The 23,155-nt window shown below is 38.9% G+C and overlaps 1 protein-coding gene across 3 annotated transcripts in view; it reads left to right on the plus strand.

The window, feature by feature from the left end:
* The window catches only part of HMGCLL1 (3-hydroxy-3-methylglutaryl-CoA lyase like 1), a 144,320-nt gene that overhangs the window by 110,545 nt on the left and 10,620 nt on the right, over nucleotides 1–23,155 (plus strand). For all 3 annotated transcript variants that reach the window (XM_060307579.1, XM_030840994.2, XM_060307580.2), the window contains one exon: nucleotides 21,907–22,032. In XM_060307579.1, the coding sequence (XP_060163562.1) occupies nucleotides 21,907–22,032 (126 nt within the window). The remainder of the gene's footprint in view (nucleotides 1–21,906; nucleotides 22,033–23,155) is intronic.

Genomic DNA, 23,155 nt, shown 5'->3' on the forward strand with positions numbered 1-23,155 from the left:
TGCATGTTTATTGTAGCAATATTCACAATAGTCAAGATATGGATAGGACTTGGTGCTTTCACTGCAGGGAGCCCGGATTCAATCCCTGGTCAGAGAACTAAGATCCCACAAACTGGGCATGCGGCCAAAAAAAAAGATATGGAAACAACCTAAGTGTCCATCAACAGATGATAGTATGCATGTGTATGTGTGTTTGTATGTGTAAATGGAATACTATTTAGCCATGAGAAAGATGAAAATCCTGCCATTTGTGACAACTTGAATGAACCTTGAGAGCATTATGCTAAGTGAGATAAGTCAGAGAAAGATAAATTTTGTATGATGTTACTTAATTGTGGAATCTAGAAAAGACAAACTCTGAGAAATGGAGTAGAATGATGGTTACCAGGGGCTGGGGGCGGGGGGTGGTAGAGGAAATTGGGAGTATTGGTCAAAGGGTACAAACTTCCAGTTACAAGATTAACAAGTTCTGGGAATCATTACACAGCATGGTGATTATAGCTAATAATTGACTTTTCTAAAGTCAAATATCCAGTTACTGAAGAATTAAAAACAAAATCAGAGGCCATCTTTGTTACCAAAAGCAAGTTATTGTATGCCTGACTCACAGTGAGGCCAAACAAACCAAAACTTCAGAGTTTGGAGCAGAGAAAGGTTTATTGCAGGGCCATGCAAGGAGATGGGTGGCTCCTGCCTAAAACAAACAAAACAAAACAAAACAAAAAAACTCCCTAAAGGGTATCAGCAAAGCATTTTTAAAGGCCAGGTGAGGGAGAAGTGTGGTTACTTGTTGCAAACTTCTTGGTGCCGGAATCCTTTGTTCTTGCAGCTGTCCACATAGGTCAGGTCACAATGTTCCTGCAAACCTCCAACAAGACAAATGTTTTTCTCTGTTCTGCAACTTTTTATCTCTATATGAATGGACTCTTAAAAGTCAGAGCCCTGAGAACAGGCTATCCTGTATATTTCAGGCTACAGGCAACATTCTTTTACATAAGGTACAGAGCCAGCATGACTAAGCACAGGCCACAAAGCACAAAGGTTAAAGTACAAGAAACAGATCTAATATGGAGCTAGATTTGTTCTTCCCTTATTACAATTTCATAGGATTCCATCAAACCTTGTCTGGTTTTGAATCATGTTTATAAATATGTGGTTGGTGAAAGGGACAAAAACTTGAATAAAATTAGACTTAAGTGTTTTCTATGAATTTCAGTTGTCTGGCATTTGTCTGTGGTAAAGTGAAAATGAATTATTTGTATACATGCATGATTCTGTTTAGAGCTAAGTACCAACTTGAAAATAGTATTTGGGGTTTTACATATATTGAAGTAAATAGCTAGCACTTTTTTGCATAGATAACTGTATTGTACTGTGCTTCTTTTTGTGTAAGGTTTTGGATTTCTCTCATCCTTAGTGAGATATGATGCCTGGAAGCGTTCCTCCTTGTACAGCCTCTAATATATCTGTGTCTTAGAGAAACACGCATGCGTCTGTGAGATGGCTCACCAACTTTGATGTAAATCCCTCCTAGACACGTGAGGTGATGTGAGTAATTGATACAAGATTAGGTACTGGCCTGAAATACTGAGCAAGAACAGACATACTTCTATTAAGAAATGAATAGTGGGCTTCCTTGGTGGCGCAGTGGTTGAGAGTCCGCCTGCCGATGCAGGGGACACAGGTTCGTGCCCCGGTCCGGGAAGATCCCACGTGCAGTGGAGCAGCTGGACCCGTGAGCCATGGCCACTGAGCCTGCGCGTCCGGAGCCTGTGCTCCGCAATGGGAGAGGCCCCAACAGTGAGAGGCCCGCGTACCGCAAAAAAAAAAAAGAAATGCAATAGTACTTACAGACGTCCTGTAGACACTAGCCATAATGAAAGTGAAAATTTCTAAATTAAACAGTTGTTGCGTGGTGTAGCTGAAATACACATACACACATAGATAGCTAATATAGATATGCCTGTCTCTACATATATTTATATATAGCTATCTTAAACGTATTCAATACTGTAGCAGACTGAAATTTTAAAAGAATATATACGGATATATATATTCTTTTTTTTTTTTTGCGGTACGCGGGCCTCTCACTGTTGTGGCCTCTCCCGTTGCGGAGCACAGGCTCCGGACGTGCAGGCTCAGCGGCCATGGCTCACGGGCCCAGCCGCTCTGCGGCATGTGGGATCTTCCCAGACCGGGGCACGAACCCGTGTCCCCTGCATCGGCAGGTGGACTCTCAACCACTGCGCCACCAGGGAAGCCCTATATATTCTTATATATAGAAGACATACATACATCATAATGCTATCTTAAAAATCCATTCTATCAAGCATCTAGAATTATTTATAATACCACATCTTACTTTTATTTGTGTCCCCCATGATGAGTTGTCCATAGAAATCACTTAATAAGTATGTTTTAATAAATAGTGACTGATTTGGGATAATTCTCCCAGACTGTGCTACACACAGGGGGGATCCAGAGTTATGTCAGGGCTAACGTTAAACATCAGCAAACAGGAGACTGATATTAATGAATTTAGTCACTGGTGTTGTTTTTAGTTGTTTTTTAAGGACTGCTCCCCAACCCCATACTCTGTAGAATCATCCTACTCCTCAAGGCCAAGTTCAGATGTCATTTCCTCTATGAAACCTGCTCTGATTAACCCAGCCTGAGATAATTTCCGTCCTTCTTGAACTCATACAACTTTTTCCTAATTGACCTAAATTAGTACTTTTCACAGTCTCTCTTTTATTTTAAGTATTCACCTATACATCATGTCTTTTCTACTAGATCATAAGTCTTTTCAGTCAGACTGTATCTTACATATATTGGCACACTAAGCCTTTTGAGAGTAAATAATTAGTCAATAGTGGCTGATTTCCTGATTTATTCTTTGACTTACATAAAACTGAATGTGCTTCTAAGAGCTATATCCTTCCATAGTAATTTTGACAGCAGAGGAGGTCTCCCTGTAAAATTAGAACTTGTTCAACTAGTAGATATTTATGAAATTCATATAGTCCAATGAGAAACTCAAATCTTCTGTAATAAATACAGGAGACTTTTGTTCAAGTAAACATATTTTATTTGACAAGAAAGCATTAAAATGACCCCAATGGGGCTTCCCTTATGGCGCAGCGGTTAAGAATCCACCTGCCACTGCAGGTGACACGGGTTTGATCCCTGGTCCGGGAAGATCCCACATGCTGTGGAGCAGCTAAGCCTGAGGGCCACAACTACTGAGCCTGCTCTCTGTAGCCCATGAGCCACAACTACTGAAACCCACAAGCCTAGAGCCCGTGCTCCGCAACAAGAGAGGCCACCACAATGAGAAGCCCACACACCACAACGAAGAGTAACCCCCGCTCACCGCAACTAGAGAAAGCCCGTGCACAGCAACAAAGACCCAACACAGCCAAACATAAATTAATTAATTAAATAATAAAAAAAAATGACCCCAATGAATTTGTCAATTACTTCATATGAACTTTGGCTCAGAACGTGCTCCCTTGTCAGTTGTGGTTTACTAATTCAACACATTGTGGCCTGTCAAACAGCAGAGAGTTTTGAGATAAGAAAGTTCAACACACAAAGATATTTTCTATTCTATTCCTATCATTGAAAAAATGCTGATGGGTCTCCAAACGGACACACTGATTATACTGACCAGATGGAAGATCAGTCCACACCATCTGGCCCTGCCACGTGTCTGCTGTTATGTTTTCACGTTGCCTCCCTGGGTCCCTCTATTCCAGTCCTAATGGTCCCCTCCTACTCTCTAAACATACCAGCAACCTCCCTGTTCAAGACATCTTCTCTGACCTTGTTTATTTTTCATTAAACACTATAATACTATAACACTATTATTTCCGATAAATTCTTAGTTCACTTTCCTGCTTCATGCAGGTTTCTGTTCAAATACCTCTTAGCAGAACATTGTTCATGGAAAGAATGACCGAAACGAGCATCTCTGCCCTTGCTTTCCTGCATTCTTGTTGTTTGACCATCACAGGTGATTGCCTTCTCCACCACACAGCTGGCTCCACGAGAGCCCAGATTTTGTAGGTGTTATTTTCCATTACTGTATACCTGGCACCCAGAAAAACGTAGGAACTCAGCAAATATCTGTTCAGTGATAGAGTGAGCAGTTGTCACTACCAAGCATTAAATCATGTTTTAAATCCCCTGAAAACAAAGACAAAAAGAGATGCATGAGAGCTTAACACTCATTAAACTTTTTATAGTATTGAACTTTAAATGGAAGATGTTGAATGGCTTCTAAAAAAAGGTATCTAGAGACTATTTATTATTTGGTCTGCTCACAGCCACATCTCCCTTCATCTAGGAAACTATCCCCTCATCACTCCAACCATGGGGTTCTTTGGGAGGGCCTAGAAATCACAGCATTTTCACCCACACCCCCCTCCCCTCCTGGGTGTGAACCAGCTTCAGTAACTGGTCCAGGGATGGAAATGTGACTCAAGGAAGGTCAGTAAATTTTCCTCTCCCAAGAATTTTCTGGCTGGAGCTCATGAAAAAGTGCTCACTTTTCTTATATTAGACCCTGTAACTTTTGGTATAGTAGACGTGAAAGAATATAGCCAACACAGTGAGAAAAGAAATGAAGGGGGAGGAGAGACAGAGACAGGGACAGAGAGAGACAGAGAGAAAGAGAGAAGGAGAGAGAAAGGGGGAAAAGGGAAGGGAAGGGAAGGGAAGGGGAGAGAGGAAGGAAGAAAAATAGTGTTGGAGTCCTTGGTCTAGTTTTTCCCAAGATCAGCTCCACCAAACTCTTTCCACTTAACCCAAAAATGTTCCCTCTTTTTTTCCCTCAAATATTTCAGCCTAGTCACCCTGACTAATACATGATACAATATAGTAAAATTAGGGGACAATATCTTCAGCAGGTGTTTTTAGAATAAATGTGGGGGAAGACATCTATTTTTTTAATGTTTTATACTGACTGTCAATAAAAGACAAGAGAATAACCTTAAAATGGGATTCAGGGAAGCTATCTCTGCAACAGTCTGAGCTAATGAGATCCAGGTATCTGTTTTTCTGGTGAGCTAGATTGACATAAAGATAGAACTGAAATACTTAGAAAAGGATGGACATATATTTCTTAAGGTGTCTTAATATTCTCTCAGTATGCCTCTAACAAAAGCTAGGTAGAAGCAAATTCATGATTAAACTCCATGAAAGGGATGCCAGAATTTGTCAAGGTCCAGCCAGAAAGCCGGCTACATATAAGCAATGGAATATAGAGAATTGGTTATACGGGCAAAGGGAGAAAGCTACAATTGAACAGCAGACAATGAGGTAACCGGGAGATAAGCAGGGCCTGGATTAGGGCAGGGCAAGCCAGGCACCTAGGATACAAAATTTAGGAGGCATTCATGTTCCGGTGCTGACCTTGTTCTGCCCAACCCTGAGAGTGTCTCCTAAAATCTTGCTCCCTGGGTGCCTCACTTCTAAGGAGGCACTCCTGAGATTAGCAACAGCAAGGGGACCACCACTGGCACCGCACTGAGGCCCCCAGGCTGGATGGACAATGAAAGAGGAAAGGAAGAGAAAGGAAGAGGACAGTGTTACTGGAGCCCATCATCCAGAGTCACCAGGAGGGAGTTGAAACCATGGTCATCAGGGGCCTTTGGAGCACAGAGGTACCACCTGAAGCAGTCAGAGAGGGGATGCTATTCTTCTCCATCCAATGGAGCCTTCTGTTTGAACCCAGCAGGAGTCCAGCAGACATGGGAGCTTGGGGATGCAACCTGCAGGGATCAGTCTCCTGTGATAAGATGCACAACAGCGATGGACAAGCAAGACCTCTGGGAGCAAACAGCTTGACTCTCACAAGGCTGTGTCCTTTGGAGAACACAGGTGCAGATGGCACTTTTCTTGTTCTGTTGGGAAAGCTGAGAAGCCTAACTTGTATTCTTGCCCAGAGAAGATATTTGGCCAACCTGTTTTGGTTTTGTTTTTTTTTTCATGATTGATATTTGGTATATTTTCCTGTATATCTTATAAGTGATTTTTTTTTCTCTGAATGTTATCTTGCCAGTGAGGGAAATAGCTTTTGAATTGGACTCAGATCTCAAGATTTCCATCTGCTTTTCTACTTTCATTCTTAACGAATGGTGGCATTGAATTTTAGGTGCTTAGAAGTATTAAAGTTAAAAAAAAATCCTAAAATATGTTACAGGTCATGTGGAAGCTTTTATATGTCTATGGTATTTGGCAGCCTGGCCACAAATACCAAGTATGTGTGGGTTTGGCACCTTTAAGGAGAATCTTCAACAAGTGTTTTTCTTTTAAAACTGTGTTTTATATGACTTTTTCTTGGCTATTAGCACTGGACATCCCAGTTGGATGCCATCTGGAGGCTTATGGCATGTGGCCTTCCCAAGAAGTCACTGTCTTGCTTAGAATTTTCCTGTCATATGTTCCAAGGAACGGACCTACAGCAGTGATGTGTTGTCTCAACTACAATAGCAGAAGCCCTTAATTTTATTTTTATTTGGCTATGTTTATAGCTGTATGACAGAATTAGATGTTATTGAACAAGCTACATTCAACATGCATTTGTGGAAAGCCTTAGGATTGGATAAAACCCTAGGAACAATCAAAGTCAATAAGCTTCAGTCACCATAGAAGAGATTCCTTCTACAACCTTTAGATGGTCTTTTAATACCTTCAGTGGCAGGGAGATCATTATCTTGAGAGTGAGCTCATTTAAGTTTGGGGAGCTTTGAAAGGCTAGAGAGTTATTTCTCATATCAACCAAAATCTACCTCTGCCTATATTCCTCTAGAATTATACAGAATATCTATTTTTTTGCCCATGTAATGATCTTGAACTATGTAACTATAACCGTCATCTACCTCTGAATTTTTACCCAAGATAAATACTCACAAATGCCTCAAACACTGGTTGTATCATGTTTTCCAGATATGTTGGTTGGCTCCAAACCTCCTTCATCTCCTATATATTTAACTGTAATTATACCTACTTTTGTTTTCTCAACTTTTTGAATAACTGGCTTTAACTGGGGAGAAATCCATTCTTGATTTCATGTGTACTCAGCTTTTTCTCTTTTTTCAAGTTGTATTCACTGCTTAGAAAAATTAATATCATTGCTACCATAACTATCTTGTGAGATATTTTGATCATGGTGGCTCTAGCATAAGCAAGATCCTTGGTAACTCATTTAGAAATCAAGTTGAACTTGAGCTATTGAAAATGAACAATAAAGAGGTGGGTGGTACTACTTAGTGACATAATATTACAAAATATTTTAAACCCTATTATCCATGTAAATATATGACAATGTCCAGTTTAATGAATCTGTCCATTTAAATGCCCCCAAATGAATATCTCCTAATAAATGGCTGAATACATTCATCAGCTTACTGTTAATCAGCTCAGTCATTTCTTATTTAAAATAGTGTCTCAAGTTTCTCCTGCACACATTTTCCTCTCGTTCCTACAGGAGAGCTAAGTTTGATGGGAGCTGAAGTATCATCCTGCCATGGGGCAAGGGTCACCTGGTCTGATGGCATCTTAGTCCTCCCTTGTTGCCCTGAGATGGAGTTCTCTAGCCTGTTTATCCTTTGTCCTTGTGATGGTACTGTGACCATGGTCTGTGGATGTTGGCCTATTCTCTGAACCTTCCTGGTCATGATCCTAGTTCCTTCCTGCCCACCAGTGATCTCTCAGCCCCACCGGGGAAAACGAGAAATTGTTGTATGCTTTCTATGCCAGGTGTGAGTGCCCTATTGTCTTTCCAGCTGCCTTGAGTCTCACTTGCCAGGCACCTCACTTAGCCTTTGCTGCCCTGGCATCCCACAGCTGGATGGGAGATTCTTGAGTCTTGTAATCCCCCTCCAGCCCACCCTTTTGGAAGCAGAACCAGTCCCTGCTGCTCTGGGGCTCCTCTAAATGTGTCTGGGATTTCTGTCACACATTACCCACAACCACATCCCTGGTACTCAGCAGAGAGGAGGAGCCTTGGACTCTTCTCAGGGTCCCAGAAAGCACATGGTTATATCTTTTAAAATTATTTTACTGCCCCATGGAGACCAATACTTTGAGTTATAAGAATACTGAATCATGAGTTTGAGCATTACCAATCCATGAGATCATCCCCAAAGCAGACAAGCAAGTGGAAATGGGTATGTAATGAAAGATTTAAAAAGGAATTAAAGTTAGTTTGGAACAATCACGAAGGCTTTAAGAAACATTATGTATTAAATATCCAGTTTTCTCTATCTATGATGATTTTCAAGAAAGCAGCTTCTACCTTCCGCTAGAGTTGATGATTCCCATTCATGGAGCACCTTCCACTTAGCTATTAAGCTAGAAATCACAGGGCTTCTGTTAACGACACCTCATATATATGTATATGCGTATATATATATATATATGTGTGTGTGTATATATATATACATATATATATAACTGAATATATATATATATATTTTTTCAGATTCTTTTCCCTTATAGGGTATTACAAAATATTGAGTAGAGTTCCCTGTGCTGTACAGTAGGTCCTTGTTGTTTACTTTATACATAGTCGTGTGTATCTGCTAATCCCAAACTCCTAATTTATCCCCCCTTTCCCCTTTGGTAACCATAGTTTGTTTTCTATGTCTGTGGGTCTGTTTCTGTTTTGTAAATAAGTTTATTTGTATCATCTTTTTAGATTCCACATATAAGTGATATCATATGATATTTGTCTTTCTTTGACTTACTTTACTTTGTATGCTATCTACTATTAGTCTTCATTTATTTAGACACCATTTTATCTCATAAATTTATCTCAAATTTATTCCTTAACAAAAAACCTTTTTTTTTTTTTACACTTCTGCTTCACTTTAAATACTCACCACCATTGACTGGATGCATTGCACTAATTTTCTGACTAGTATTTCTACTTAGATATTTCTCAACCTTTTATCCTTCTCAGTTATTGCTCCCTTGCTACTGAAATCTGCTTGAAACAAAATGCTGATGATGGCACGATTATTCATCAACTTTAAGTAGGTCTTTATTTTCTAGAGAATAAAGTTTAGCTTGTACAGAAAGGCATCCAAGGCCTCTCATGATTAGGAGCTGTACTCCATCCACACCCCAACACTCCCTACAATAAAAGTCTCATTAAAATCTCAGTGTACCCTTGGCCTGTTCATCATCTGTATATTTTCTCAAGCTGTTCCCTCCCTGTAGAATATCCCTTCCATCACCATCCCCCACTTGTCAACATCCTTCAAGGCCCAATTCAGAGCCAAACTAGTCATCAAACTTTTAACCGTACCCCACCCAACCTTGCTTCATGATGAAATATAGAAACCATCTCACTGATGTGTCTGACAGCTTCGTTTATAATTTTCATAATAGCTACCACTCTCTACTTTGCATTGTAGTTCTTTGTATTTATGAATATCTGGTCTGCCAGGTCATTAACTTAATGATGTGTTAGTTACTACTCTTTGTTTCCAAGCAACAGTGGCCAACTCAAGCTACCTTAAGCAAAAAAGAGACTGTATTATGAGGATATAGGGGTGTGTCACGAAAACCTCTTAAAGGAACAAGACAAGCAAAGAGCAGAGATTTGGAAGCCTTCCCATTTGATTCTGAATCTCAGCTCTCACCACTTAGCCAATATGTGTCACTATGTGTGGTCATAGTAAACATTCTGTGGCTCAAGTTTCTCACATATAAAATGAGGATGATAATAATAGTATGTACTTCCTAGGATTACTACATGGTTTACTTGGCACAACTCTCATTAAATGTTATTTCAGAAACAAAGGTGGGGCTTTTCGGGAAAGACTACTGCCTTGCATTTGTGGTACTAGCATTTGCTTGGGATTCCAAATAATTTGATTTGGGGAGAGAAGAGGAGCCTCACCGAACTTCTTTGTGGTTATCATTTAATGCTTTGGGGTCCTTTATTTGGCACGGAGATTGGTAAAGTGAGTAATACACTATTTTTGGAAAATAAACCTGGACAATTTTAAAATGTTAAGCTTGGACACAATATTTAACCCTGGACTTGCACCTTAAAAACCAGCAGAGTAATAGAATGTTCTGTTGCCTGGGTGCCCATTGAAATTTATAAGGAATTCCAGAAGATACTTGAGTGTGGGCAGGTCTGTTAAGGCAGTCTGGTGACCTGGGAGGCCCAGAGCCCCTTTCAGGTTTCCTATGAGGTGAAAACTTTTCCTAATGACACTAAGATAGTGTCCCTTTTTACCATTCTCAAATAAACCGTGGATTTTCTAATGAGAGAAAAGCAGACGCCCATGAGAATCTAGATGTCTTAATAAAGATGACTATACACACACACACACACACACACACAAAACAAAAACAAAAAAACAGAGGTGGGGAGGAAATGAAGCTGGATCTCAGGAAGAACCAAAAAGCTGCCTGGAATTCAGGTGGCATTTCTCTAATTCGAATGTTTTATTCCACCCCCTCCTACAGACCAAATTACTCTGCTGCTTGTCGTCCATGGAAAAAATTGCTTGTCCATAGCTCATGTGCTGTACATCTCACCTCTTAGAAAGACAGAACCTGTCTTTGTCTCTGTGCCACATTCTGGGGGAGGAGCCTGTGATTGACTCAATTTTGGTTCCAACAGCTGCCGCCAAGATTAACAAAGAGTCACTGAGCAAACAAACAAACAGGTGCCATAAACTTATCTTTATGGCATTTCCAAGAGAAGAAGGTTTAGGGAGCAAAGTAGGTAGTGATCCACTGACATGGCTCATTGATTTTGCTATCCTCAGAGCATCGTTCTGTGTCTCCAGTTGGATTGGATCAAGTTCAGTTCACACCATGTGTAGTCATACTTGCACTCAGGCCTTGATCCTGCAATTGTTCTTCAAAATATTTGAATTTGTTCAATTACACTTTCAAAAACATTTGAATAGTAACTTGTTCTGTTCTAGGTATTATGCCGTATACTGAGGGTATCATGGAGTGAGGTAGTGTGAAGTTCTTGACCTCATGATGCTAATGTATATTGCTTGCTGCTTTGACTTAAAAAAGAAAATAAAAAGGTGTAATCTTTCCATTATCACAAGCCCTGCCTGGTTTGTGAGTATTGATAATGCTGTTAGTTCTTTGTCAGCACCACTGTGTTTTCAATTCCTTTTTTATTTTTTTCTCTCTTAACGTTCTTTTTTCTTTTCTGAACATTTAGTTATATTTTCACAATATTAGGCAGACCTCCCACTAACATCCATTTTGGAACTGGAAATTATTTATCTCCTACCAGTGCAACTCCAGAAGCATAAAGGCCTGAATTCTAGACCCGTCTCCACCACCAAAGACCTCTGCGACTTTGGGGAAATCCCTAAGAGCTCTGGGGCTTAGCTCCTTCCCTTTAAACCAGAATCAATCCACTAATCAATTCATTGTATAAGGGATTTTGACTAAAATACACGGTGACTTCTACCTTTATAGGTGCAAAATCTTTAATGTTTACACAGTGTTAGTTATCCATCTGTGTCCCATTTTCTTCCCCCTCACTTTGTTACCATTGTCTCCATTCATCACTTTTTCTGCACACGTTGAGAGCATCATGGGAGCGGGGTAAGGCTCGGTCTACGAGGAGCTGGAATGAGATGGTCAACTCTTTCCAGGACTCTCAGCCGATGAACTCAGTTACTGTGTTTCTGAGAAGATTGACGGTTGATTTTCCTTGGAAGCTTTGGGGTCACTGTTCCTTTAAGACTCTCTGGCACTCTGTCTGTCCTCTCCTTTTGCCCTACCTCATGGCACAGTTTTATCTATTAATTTCCTGGCTCAGCTCTATGTTTCTGCCCTAACCTCAAACTCATCCCCACCTCCCTAAGGCTTTTTTGGCTAATTTTCTCCTCTAGTGCAGCCTCATTCTTTACCCCTATTCAGTGAGCCCTATCCTTCATGGCTGCCAACTCACCTGTCTCTCCATTTGCATACTTCCACACTGAAATCTGCCCCAATGCTCTTCTTCATTTGTCACACACACATCCTCCGTCTGCCTCTATATCCTTGTCATATACTTGTGAAAGCCAAGACTTCTCACATGTTATGTACCAAGCTATGGGATATGCGCTTTCCGTGGAACATCACATTGTATCCTGAACAAGCCCGTGAATCAGTACTATTAAATTCATTTTACAGCTGGGGGAACAGAGAGGTAAAGTAACATCCTCCAGATCGCACAGCTAACAGGTGGCAGAGCAGGTTCAAGCAGAAGTCTGTCTCCTGAAACTGATCTTGAAAGCACAAGGCTGTAGGTTCTCTGTTTGTTTTTGAATCTATTGCCACCTCACTCCTGTTCTATCTCTGCTGAAACGACCCATTTCAACCTTTGTCAATGGCATGAATCCAATAATTTTCTCTGGTCTCATTTTCTTTAACTACCTTCAGCATTCATCACTGTGGTATATTTAGGGAAATTTCTACCCTGTCTTATGACGCTGAACTTCCCCCTGCACTAATTCATCTCCCTTCTCCTAATTCCGAAAAGTGAGTGTTCACTAAATACCAGGATTTGAATCTCTGCTCTTCTTTTCTAGACAAGTTCCTTCAGAGAACTCAGAAATGAAATAAATCAAGATGAAATTACTTTTTTCTTATTTTTAATTGCTCTAAGAGATAACCGACTGTCTAAAGGAAAAAAAGTAGCAAGGTATTGTGAGTTTACACATGTAAAAGTAAAAGGTAGGGAAACAGTAACACCAGGGATGGGTGGAAGGAATTGAGAATATATTGTATGTAATACTGTAAGATCCTTCCCTCCATGTGGCACAGATATTTGAAAGTAGGCTATTATTAATTAAATAATATTAATTTAATTGTATTAAGTTATACTATAAAGCGTAGGGTAAAATACTCAACAACTTAAAGAAGAGGTAGAAATATTAAGGAAGAGATAAAATAGAGTCATAAAAAATGCTCAATTAACAAAAGATAGAAAAAGAAGAAAAACAAAGCATAGAACAAATAGAGCATATAGAAAATAGCTAGCAGATTTTAATCCAACCATATCAGTTAGTGTATTAATTCTACTTGGCTATGCTGATATAGCAGACCCTGAACCCCCCAACATAAATAATGGCTCAAACACAGGGATGTTTGTTCCTCACTCATTAGATGGTCCACTGCACGTGTTCCTGGCAGCGGGCATCTTTCCTCCAGGTGTTCGCTCAGAGACCTGGCTCTTTCCATTTTGTGGCTACACCATTCCCTCAGGCCTATTGTCATGGGCATTTGACTATTAAAAAGGAAGAAGACACGTAGTTTCTGAAAGGACTTGTTCTGGAAATGGACTGCATCACTTTGCTCTCATGCCATTGGCTAACCCACATCAGGCAGCCTCACCTACACAGAAGGGCAGTTAGGTAATGTTGTCTAGCTGAGTCCCAGAAGAAGAGGAGACAGATTTTTTTGGTGAAAAGCCAGTACTGTCTGCTACAGATGAACCGCTAAACTGAAAGGTTAGAGATCTTCAAACTTTATTATCCATAAAAGTCACCTTGGAGTTTGAAACAATTGCATATACTTGGGCTTTACAAGAAAAAAATTCAGATTTTTGGGTAAGGCACAGAAATCTGTATTTTATTTTGTGCCAGTAGATTGGAGAGCATGGATGGTAACTGAAGGAGTGCCCGTGGGAGCCAGTGACATCCACTCACACACAGAAAAGAGGAGCTGATTCTGAGAGGAGTCATCTGTAGGGTTTGGATTGAACCCAGGAAATGAGAAAATAGAGCCTGAGGTCGGTCAGTGTACTTTGGGGTGTTGTCCTGGCAGAAGAAGGAAATGATTGAGAAAGAAGGGTACACATTTATTAATATGGCTCCTTTGTACTAATTACAAGTGGTATATATTTATTACAGATAGTTGTTAACAATCTGGAAATACAAATGACTTATAGCAAATATAGTTACTCTCCTCTTTTATCTTCCATTTTCTTATCAGCATTTTTCCATACCATTATATATTCTTCAAAACCATTTAATTGTCTCATAACTGTCTTACATAACTTATTAACTATTCCCCTATGGTTGTACATTTCATTTACAGGCTTTTTTCTCACTGTTACAAATAATAATACAAAGAATAGTCATCCTTGAACATAAGTCTATATTAACATTTCTGGCTATTTTCTTGGGATAGCTTCCTAGAAATACAACCATTGGGACAACAATCCTTTACTTTCTCAATTTCTTGATAATGTTGAGTTGTGTAGAAACTTCTTCAGAGAGTTGAAGAAAGTATGATGAGAAAATTGAGTTTTTGTTGTTGTTGTTTTCAGTCTCCTTTTAAAATTTTAATTTAATTTTTATTTTAAATTAGAGTATACTTGATTTATAATATTGTGTTAGTTTCAGGTATACAGCAAAGTGATTCAGTTATACATATACATATATCCATTCTTTTTCAGATTCTTTTCCCATGTAGGTTATTACAGAATATTGAGCAGAGTTCCCTGTACTATACAGTAGGTCCTTGTTGGTTATCTATTTTATATATAGTAGTGTGTATATGTTAATCCCAAACTCCTAATATACCACCCCCCCCGCCACTTTTCCTCTTTGGTAACCATAAATTTGCTATTGAAGTCTGAGAGCCTATTCCTGTTTTGTAAATAAGTTCATTTGTATCATTGTTTAGATTCCACATGTAAGTAATATCATATGATATTTGGCTTTCTCTGACTTACTTCACTTAGTATGATAATCTGTAGGTCCATGCATGTTGCTGCAAGTGGCATTATTTCATTCTTTTTATGGCTGAATAGTATTCCATTGTATATACGTACCACGTCTTCAGAAAATGAAGTCTTTTGATCTGTCAATGGCTCTCTTCCTAATTCACACCCTTCCCCCTGGAGTTGTTATAAGGATTTAATGCAACCAGGTGTGTAAAGTGTTTAGTAATGCAGCTGGCATTTAATTATTAGCACATAGTCAGTTAACTATTAATACTGAACAGTAGCACACAAATGTTATACCTGTTAAACTCTGTCTCATACTAACTGTGTGAAGCATGGACCGTCACTTCCCTTTTCTAAGCCTCAGTTTCCTCATCAGTAAATGAGCATGAATTACTGCCCACTTACCATGATTTTGTGGAGTTTTCTCATATGTGAAGTATGCGGTGCCGTATCTGTGATATAATAAGCCTTCAATCAATGTTCACTAATAGTATTTATTATTTCTCAGTCTACTGAAATTGAGAACTTTCTTATGTTTTTCCATTTCCTTATTTCCTTCTATGTACACACCCCCATTTCTATCTCAGTTTGAAATATACTACATGAAAGTACAAATATAATCTATCTCATTATGTGTGGTAAGGCAGGGAAGAGTGAAACGTGCAGGAAACCTTTTTCAAAGACAAGAGATGGTCTATGAAAGCGTTAATAATCCATCACGTTAGCTTACTCACCCCCAACAGCAAGGTATCATGATTTACATACCAATTTTGGTGTATAACTTCAGTGTATGGAAACACTGGGCTTTATTCATGCATGCCAATGGTTCATTATCTGTGGTTTATAAAGCATGGTATGTTCACAGTACACATGAATGGCAAGTAGTTGGTACCAAAACTCCATATATGGTAATTCTTTAGAGTGCTGGGTGAGTAGCATCTCAGAGCAAGATCTGGGCTCCCTGGAAAGAGTGCTGTGACCCACTAGTGACACCGGTCTGGCTGCTGGGGGAGAAGTAGCGCATCACATGTGGATAATTACAATCCTCTGTTGGAGGGAATATTAGCTGTGAGGAACAAGTTGAAGGGAAAAATATTAGAAAAATGAGTATATTTGTAATATTTTATCCTACATGAATATTTGTCTTTTTCCTCATGAGTAACTTAAATCCCCACAATGAGTAATTTCCCTGTCAGAGATTCACTTGTTATTTTAATTCAAATGTAACATTATTACAGATTTCTAAAGAAAAATTTGGTCTTGGCAAAAAAAGTAAACATCATTTCAAAAAATAACATTGCCAAAATTCTTCTATATGTTCCTTAATACTTTACTAACTTCAATATGTAAAATTGTAGATTTCATTAAATATTTTGAAATCAGACATATATGGAAGATTATATGTTTTGGAAAATGATTTCTTTGACTCCTCTTCTTATCATATTTCTCAGTTTTGTTTGGAGAATAAGTTCTTACAGCATGAGAAAAAGTCGAGATGATACTTTCAGTATTGTATTTTGTATCAATTGTATATTGTATTGTATTATTGTATCAGCATGATCTGGGCATCCAAGCACTATGCAAAATTAACAAAGTTAATTCTCCTCATAGCTCACCTGAGATTGTAGTACAGAGTGATAATGCTCGTGTTATATCTACAGCTAATTTGCAATTTTCCAGAAGAAGTGGTCACTCATATTTTATCCATTTTCCTCAGCCTTAAGTCCAAGTATACGTCTGGGAGCTCAAGCAGATGGAGCCCATAACCGCACTCACCAGGCTTTTCATAACCTGGGTCACTGTGTTAACAGCTTTGGTCATGAGCTTTGAGGGAAGTGGAAGCCAAAGTCACCTCCACCCTTTGAGTTACATATTCGTTTCATTTTAGGGAGAATTAGCTCCCTGAGTTCTAGAGAGGATCGTTTCTCATTTGGCAATAGTGAACTATTTCTCAGTGACAGACAAAATGTATACTAATATTAATTTCTAACACTAATCTCCATGAGCTACAGAGCTTTGTATGTATTCCAAGTCCCTGGCACATAGAACATGCTCAATAAACATGTTCAAATCAAAGGAAGAATAATAAAAAATATACTGATTACATTGAACCACAGATGATGCGCTACGCACCATTAGTAAAAGTTTCCTTATTTTAAAGGTAACGCAATATTTATTTGCATAATATAAAGCTATTTACTTACGTATTTGCTGTTTCTGGGTTGGAGCACAGTGGCAGTTCAATGCTTGACTTTAACTTGGTGGATTTTGGTGTTACATCGCCATCTTGTGGTTATTAATCTGAAGATATTTCCTTCAAAACAAAACCCAAATGCTTTGTTTTGCAACATACTGTATGGTGCAGAAAACCATTTGTGCTTGTGTGTTTACACACACACACACACACACACACACAGACGCCAGGAATCTGACCATCTGAAAAGCAGTGTTTTAGATTTGGAGACATGGGAAAGGAAATATCTAAGACTAATCTTTTAATGCAGTCTCTTGCATGATAAAATAAGCTATGCAACCCATCTACTATTATCAAATACATGAGGATATTATAGCAATGCATTTTCTATAATACTGTGATTTCAGTAGCAAAGTAAAAACATGTTTCCTCTATTTACCATAAACAACAGAGAAGAAATAATGTTTTTCTTCCTGCTCTGTTAAGAACTTGTTTACATCATAATATGTACCGTTTCTAATGGAATAGGGAAGTCGAGGTAAAGAAAACATACACAGTGAAATCAAATTTTCTTAGATGACTATGACTAGAAATTTACAAAGCAGCTTGTTCCAAAATAAAGTTATCTAACTTAGTGTATGGGTAACACTATCCATTGAGAATATATGTATTTCTGGGGAACAGAATTGCACATTTGATAGAGGACAAAATTGAGAGGATATTATGTAGAAAGTTCTATTTTTAAAGTACTGTGACTTTTTTTTTTGGAAGAGAGACTTTAAAAGGAACACATATCTTAATATTCTCCTTCACAGCTAAGGTATACTTTAATAAACTCTCTTTAAATTTGCTTATTGAAATTTTAAATCCACATACTGCTCTTAGAATTGATTCAATTGATTTGTGACTAGCGCTCACAGAAATATAATCTGTTCCAGAGCAAATGTGATGGTAGGAAAGAGGGAAGGACCATTTTCCAGGGAGGCTTTCACCCAGATCACGTCTGCCTTTACGAAATTATGCACACTTAAATCCTAGAAAGATCAGTTAGTTGCAAAATAAATTGTTGGTCAATAAACTCAGTCATAGGTTTATTTATTCTCATTTTCATTTATTTACTGTCATTCTACGACAGGCTACAGTTTGCAGAAACCTTTCTTTTTCTTTTTCTAATTATATATGTAATTACATTCATTGTGGGGCCATTAGAAAACAAGACAAACAGAATTAAAATAAAATGAATTACCTAGAGTCACACACCCAGTGATCACTGCTGTTGGCATTTTGGTATATCATCCAAATTCTACCTTTTTTTTTTTTAGAAAATGGGATTATGGTTCCATACACCATGATAATGTCCTGTAATCTGTTTCTTTCCCTTAACTATGCATTTACATAGCATTTATCATTCCATTTTATAGCTACACCTTAATTAATTTAAATTAGTCCACATTACAGACATTTGGCTGGTTTTCAAATTTTTATTCATATAAAACATACTGTAATGAATCTATATATAAGGGGTGTGTTTCATGTGTGACACACATACACTCACCCATATATATCTGTTTTTATTTCTTACCTAATTATTTACTTAGAATTTGTGAAATATTCCTAGGAAGTACTTTTTTGATAGAAATTTCTAGGATAATGGATATTGGCAATTAAGACTAATTACTAGTTAATTGTTCAACAGAAAAAATGTTCCAGGTTATTTTCCTACCAGTTTAAGTTTTCTTGTTTACCTTCAGTTCCAACAACACCTCCTTTTTGTCATTGATGTTTATCAAAGTCTAATGCACATACAGAAAATTGCACTAATCATAAGCCCTCGTGGTAGACTGAAGCCATCTTTCACCTCTCATGCTGGTACTGCTGACATTCACTACCTCATACTTTTTGGGGTGTTCTTTCAAAAACAGGTTTTCTTGAAAAGTTGATCTGTCCTGATTAACTCTTTGCTGCCTCAGGGTACAGAGCATCTCTAAATGAAAGCTCACTCATACCCACAGTTGATAAAGTCGGAGATGGATGAGAACCTTACCTCAGGGGTTCCCACACTTAATTACACAAGAGATCACCGGAGGGAGCTTTAAAGAGATACCAATGCTTGACCCCATTCCCAGACAAAGATTCTGGGGAGAAACTTGGCTGTTAGTTTTAAAAGGTCCCCAGGTGATTATTATTGGTAAGGATTGAGAACCACTGAAACCTCTTTCTCCTGGAGTGATAGATTCAATTCTACTGAATAGATAAATATTAACCTATAGGTGAAGAATGCCTCTGCCTATTTGATGTCCTGGCAGACTTCCAGAGATGAGCTCAGTGTCTGAACCTTTGTCTTTTCCAACTACTGGACAATTCCACAGATTTCACTCCTAGAGCATAATTCTTTAAACTTACTATTTTGATTCACTGCAAATGTAGACTGCCCTAAATGGACCAGTACTTTAGCTGGTCAGTTATTAACACCCAAATATGATTGAGCTTTGAGAGAGGTCGTGATAAAGGAAGAAGAGCCATTGCCACCTTCCCATGTTGAGTAGTATAATGAGGAGAAATGGAGGTACAGAAGCAAACCAATTATATCTGTAAACTTTGCATTAGTCCCAAAGGCATCTATGGCTTTTGGACTATGGTTCTGCCCTTGGGAGCCTTGGTAAACATTCTAGGTCTCACCAGAGAAAATTCAGAACAGTAAAATTGTGCAGCCCCTTGAACCATAATGGAAAAGAACATAAAAAAGAATGTGTGTGTGTGTGTGTATATATATGTATATACATATATATACATATATATGAAACTGAATCACTTTGCTGTATAGCAGAAATTAACATGACATTGTAAATCAACTATACTTCAATTTAAAAAATGTGCAGCCCCCTTGGCATGTCAAAGGAGATAGGAGCCACCTGAAGAGCTCCCAACAGCTAAATCTCAAACGTGAGTGACAAGACATATAAAGGAATATTGGATTACAACCCAAAGTACTAACTAAATACCCATGAGTCTCTACTGATATAAACAAATATTTGAAGAAATAAATAAATATGGGAAAATAGACAAATCTCTCATATGGGAAATTTCTAAATAATTTAGGTAGGTATTCTCCACTCCTTAGGTGTGAGCTGCACATAGTGACTTTTTTCCAAAAAGTGCCATATGGAAAAGGGGGCATGGGGTCAAGTGAACATCATCAGTTGTAAACCATATAGTACGCACCCTTGATATGATGTGTTAAGACTGGCACTTCCCCTGTGTTGCTCTCCTCACAAAACTTCAGGACTCCAGTCTAACCATGAGAAAACATCAGACATACCCACCTTGAAAGACATTGTGCAAAACACATGACAAGTAACAATTCAAAATTGTCAATGTCAATGAGGACAAAGAATGTCTGAGAAGGTGTCACAGCCACAGCAGGAGATAAGACAACTACATGTAATGTGGTACCCGGATGAGTTCCTGGAAAAGAAAAGGACATTAGCTTCTAAACTAAGGAAATCTGAATCATGTGTGGACTTTAGTTAATAATAACATATTATATGTGTTCGTTAGTTGTGACAAATATACCATAATGATGTAAGATGTGAAGAATAGGGGAAATTGTGTGTAATGTATGGAAATGCTGTGTACTTTCTTCCCAAATTTTCTGAAAATTTAAAACTATTCTAAAATAAAAAGTTTATCAAAAAAGGAAAGGAAAAAGAAAGAAAGTGTGATTCCTCAGAGCAGCAGTGAGAACAGCATCTGGGATCTTGTTAAAAATTCAAATTCTCAGGGCCCAGCCCAGACCTCCAGAATCAGAAACTCTGGGGATGTAACAGCCATTTGTGATTCTGCTTCTGTGACTGAGAACTGCTGATCTAGCAGATTGGCCAAGGGCTCTGTTTCCCAGCACTTCTCGTTTTAGATGAGGTCGTATTACTTTTTCTTCAATGTCCAGGAGTGAAGAGTCAGATTAGCCTCTTAGTGGCTTCTGATTTCCCAATTGTCCCTTTCCAGAGAGGGCTGCTCTGCTTGCCTCTCTTCTTATGTTATTCAAATCTGATCCCCAGGGTCCCTTTCAGACCCTTTTGTGCTCTTGTCTTTCACAACTTTTCCAGTCCACAGAGATCTCCACCTTGGATATCCCCAGACTCATAACATGAACCAACTTGCATGTTTCCAGAGGCCACAAATCACAGCAGAATGTGAATTCTCTGGAGACACAGGTGACCTTGGGCAAAATGTGTGATCCCTCTGTACTTGAGTTTCTTCATCGTGATTTGGGGATGATGGAAGAGTATCTACCTCCTGGGTTTGTGTGGGAATTGTGAGTTAGTATCATGAGGTATTAATAATAATATCCAGCACTTAGTGAGGACCCAGTAAATGTGAGCTGCTACAATTGTTAGTGGTGGATGTCCTGCCTCTCAAATGTCTCTTCACTCCTCCCAAAACAGCAGGGTTTTGTGCACAAAATAAAGTAATGGCTCAATAAAAATTGGATGAATTGAGTGAATACGTTGAGCCCACAAAATACAAGTTCAAACATAAGGACAGCTCTCCACCCCCCCACCCCCCCGTCTGTCTTCGAAGGCACCTTGATTTTGAGTCAGGATGTTGTAAATCTTTCCTGTTGGTTATATAAGGTTTTTAGACTAAAGCTCAAAATTAGGTTGGGAAATACACCCCATGTGTGTATTTATCTTACTTCAGTCTTCATCCCCTACCTTTGTTCTGTTATCAATGAAAACGCCATTTCAGTTTTGACCTAAGATTATTCTCATTCCCGAGATCCTTAGCAGAGTGTCTGTTAGTCTAAAAGATGAGATTAGTCAGAAAAGAAATTAGCACCTCGGGGACTGTTCTAGCAGCAGGTGGGTAAGTGAATAGGTTGGAATCGTGGTTCAGATTTTCCTTATTTGCTCTTTGGAACAGGTTAAATAGAGATGCAACAACTTATATGCCATAATGAGACAAACCTTGGGTGTTTGGGTTTGTTTTCCAGATGGGGATTAATGTGGTGGATTCTGCAGTATCCGGATTAGGTGGTTGCCCTTATGCAAAAGGTGCTTCTGGGAACGTAGCCACTGAGGATTTGATCTACATGCTTAATGGCCTGGGGGTCAAGACAGTAAGTTAACTTAGCATATTTTAATATTCATACATTCCTTGCAGATTCAAATTTGAATGCTTCTTGGATTTGGAAAGCAACTTTGAGGTCAAGTTTTACTACACTTTTGCTCTTTGCTAAAATGCATAGTGGGAAAATACAATAAAAAATTCTTGGGGCGGGCTTTATAAAGTAACTTATTGCTATAGTTAGATCACCAATAATGCTACCATTTCACATTTTTATGGTGCTTCATGACCTCCAAAGTCCTTTTTCATCTAGTATCCAGTTTGATTTCACACACTTTGCAAATTTGAGCCTGTCTTTGCTATTATGATTATTGTTTTTGCTGTTTTGTTTTCCTTGGAGGAAAACTAAGATCTTGATTTTCTCATGGTGACAAGTAGGGCTTCTGGAAGAGAGCCCAGGGCACTTTTAAAATGGCCAGTGGAGGACCACAGCTTAATAATACTTAGCATGTGAGCAAGAATACTCTCTTTACAAGTGCTACCTGAAAAAGTCACATGCTCTATAATAACCCACGAAAATTAGTACCTTGTTTTGCCACATGCTTGTTAAAATGGCCTACCAGTCTCTAAGGCAGATTTTCTTTTTTTCTAAGGATAAAATATAAAAGGCAAAAAACTGTTCACAGATTATCAGAAGTTCAAAATGTTTTCTGAGATGTAAAGCATCACCTGGATTGCAGAATGGAATTGTCCTCTCCATCTCTCCTCTCTCTCTTCTTCCCTCGTTCTACTGAGCGATGCTCCTGCAGCAGCCAGCTTGTCGGCACTCTCCTTCCCTGTGGCATTCGGTTTCTCACCTCCACCCCTTGCTCCTGCTTTCACCACCCCTTGGAATAGCCTTACTGCCCATACTCGATTTCACCTGGAAAGTGAGGCACCACCATCCTCAAAACCGCACCTTCTAGCATCTCCCTGCTGATTTCCCAGGCCCACACTGCTGGGTTCCTCTCCTCTGTGTTTCCAGGCTACCTTTGTGTCTTCCTCTGAACCTACCACAAGGCTGTAGAACCATCTTCTTTCTGTGTCTAGGTCCCCCTGCAGGCAGAAATATAGTATGACAGCTGATTCACAGGTGCCTGTTGCCTAGAGACCCTCAATAATGTTCAGTGAAAGAC

Source organism: Globicephala melas, chromosome 11, assembly GCF_963455315.2.
Source record: "Globicephala melas chromosome 11, mGloMel1.2, whole genome shotgun sequence".
Taxonomy (NCBI): Eukaryota; Metazoa; Chordata; class Mammalia; order Artiodactyla; family Delphinidae; genus Globicephala; species Globicephala melas.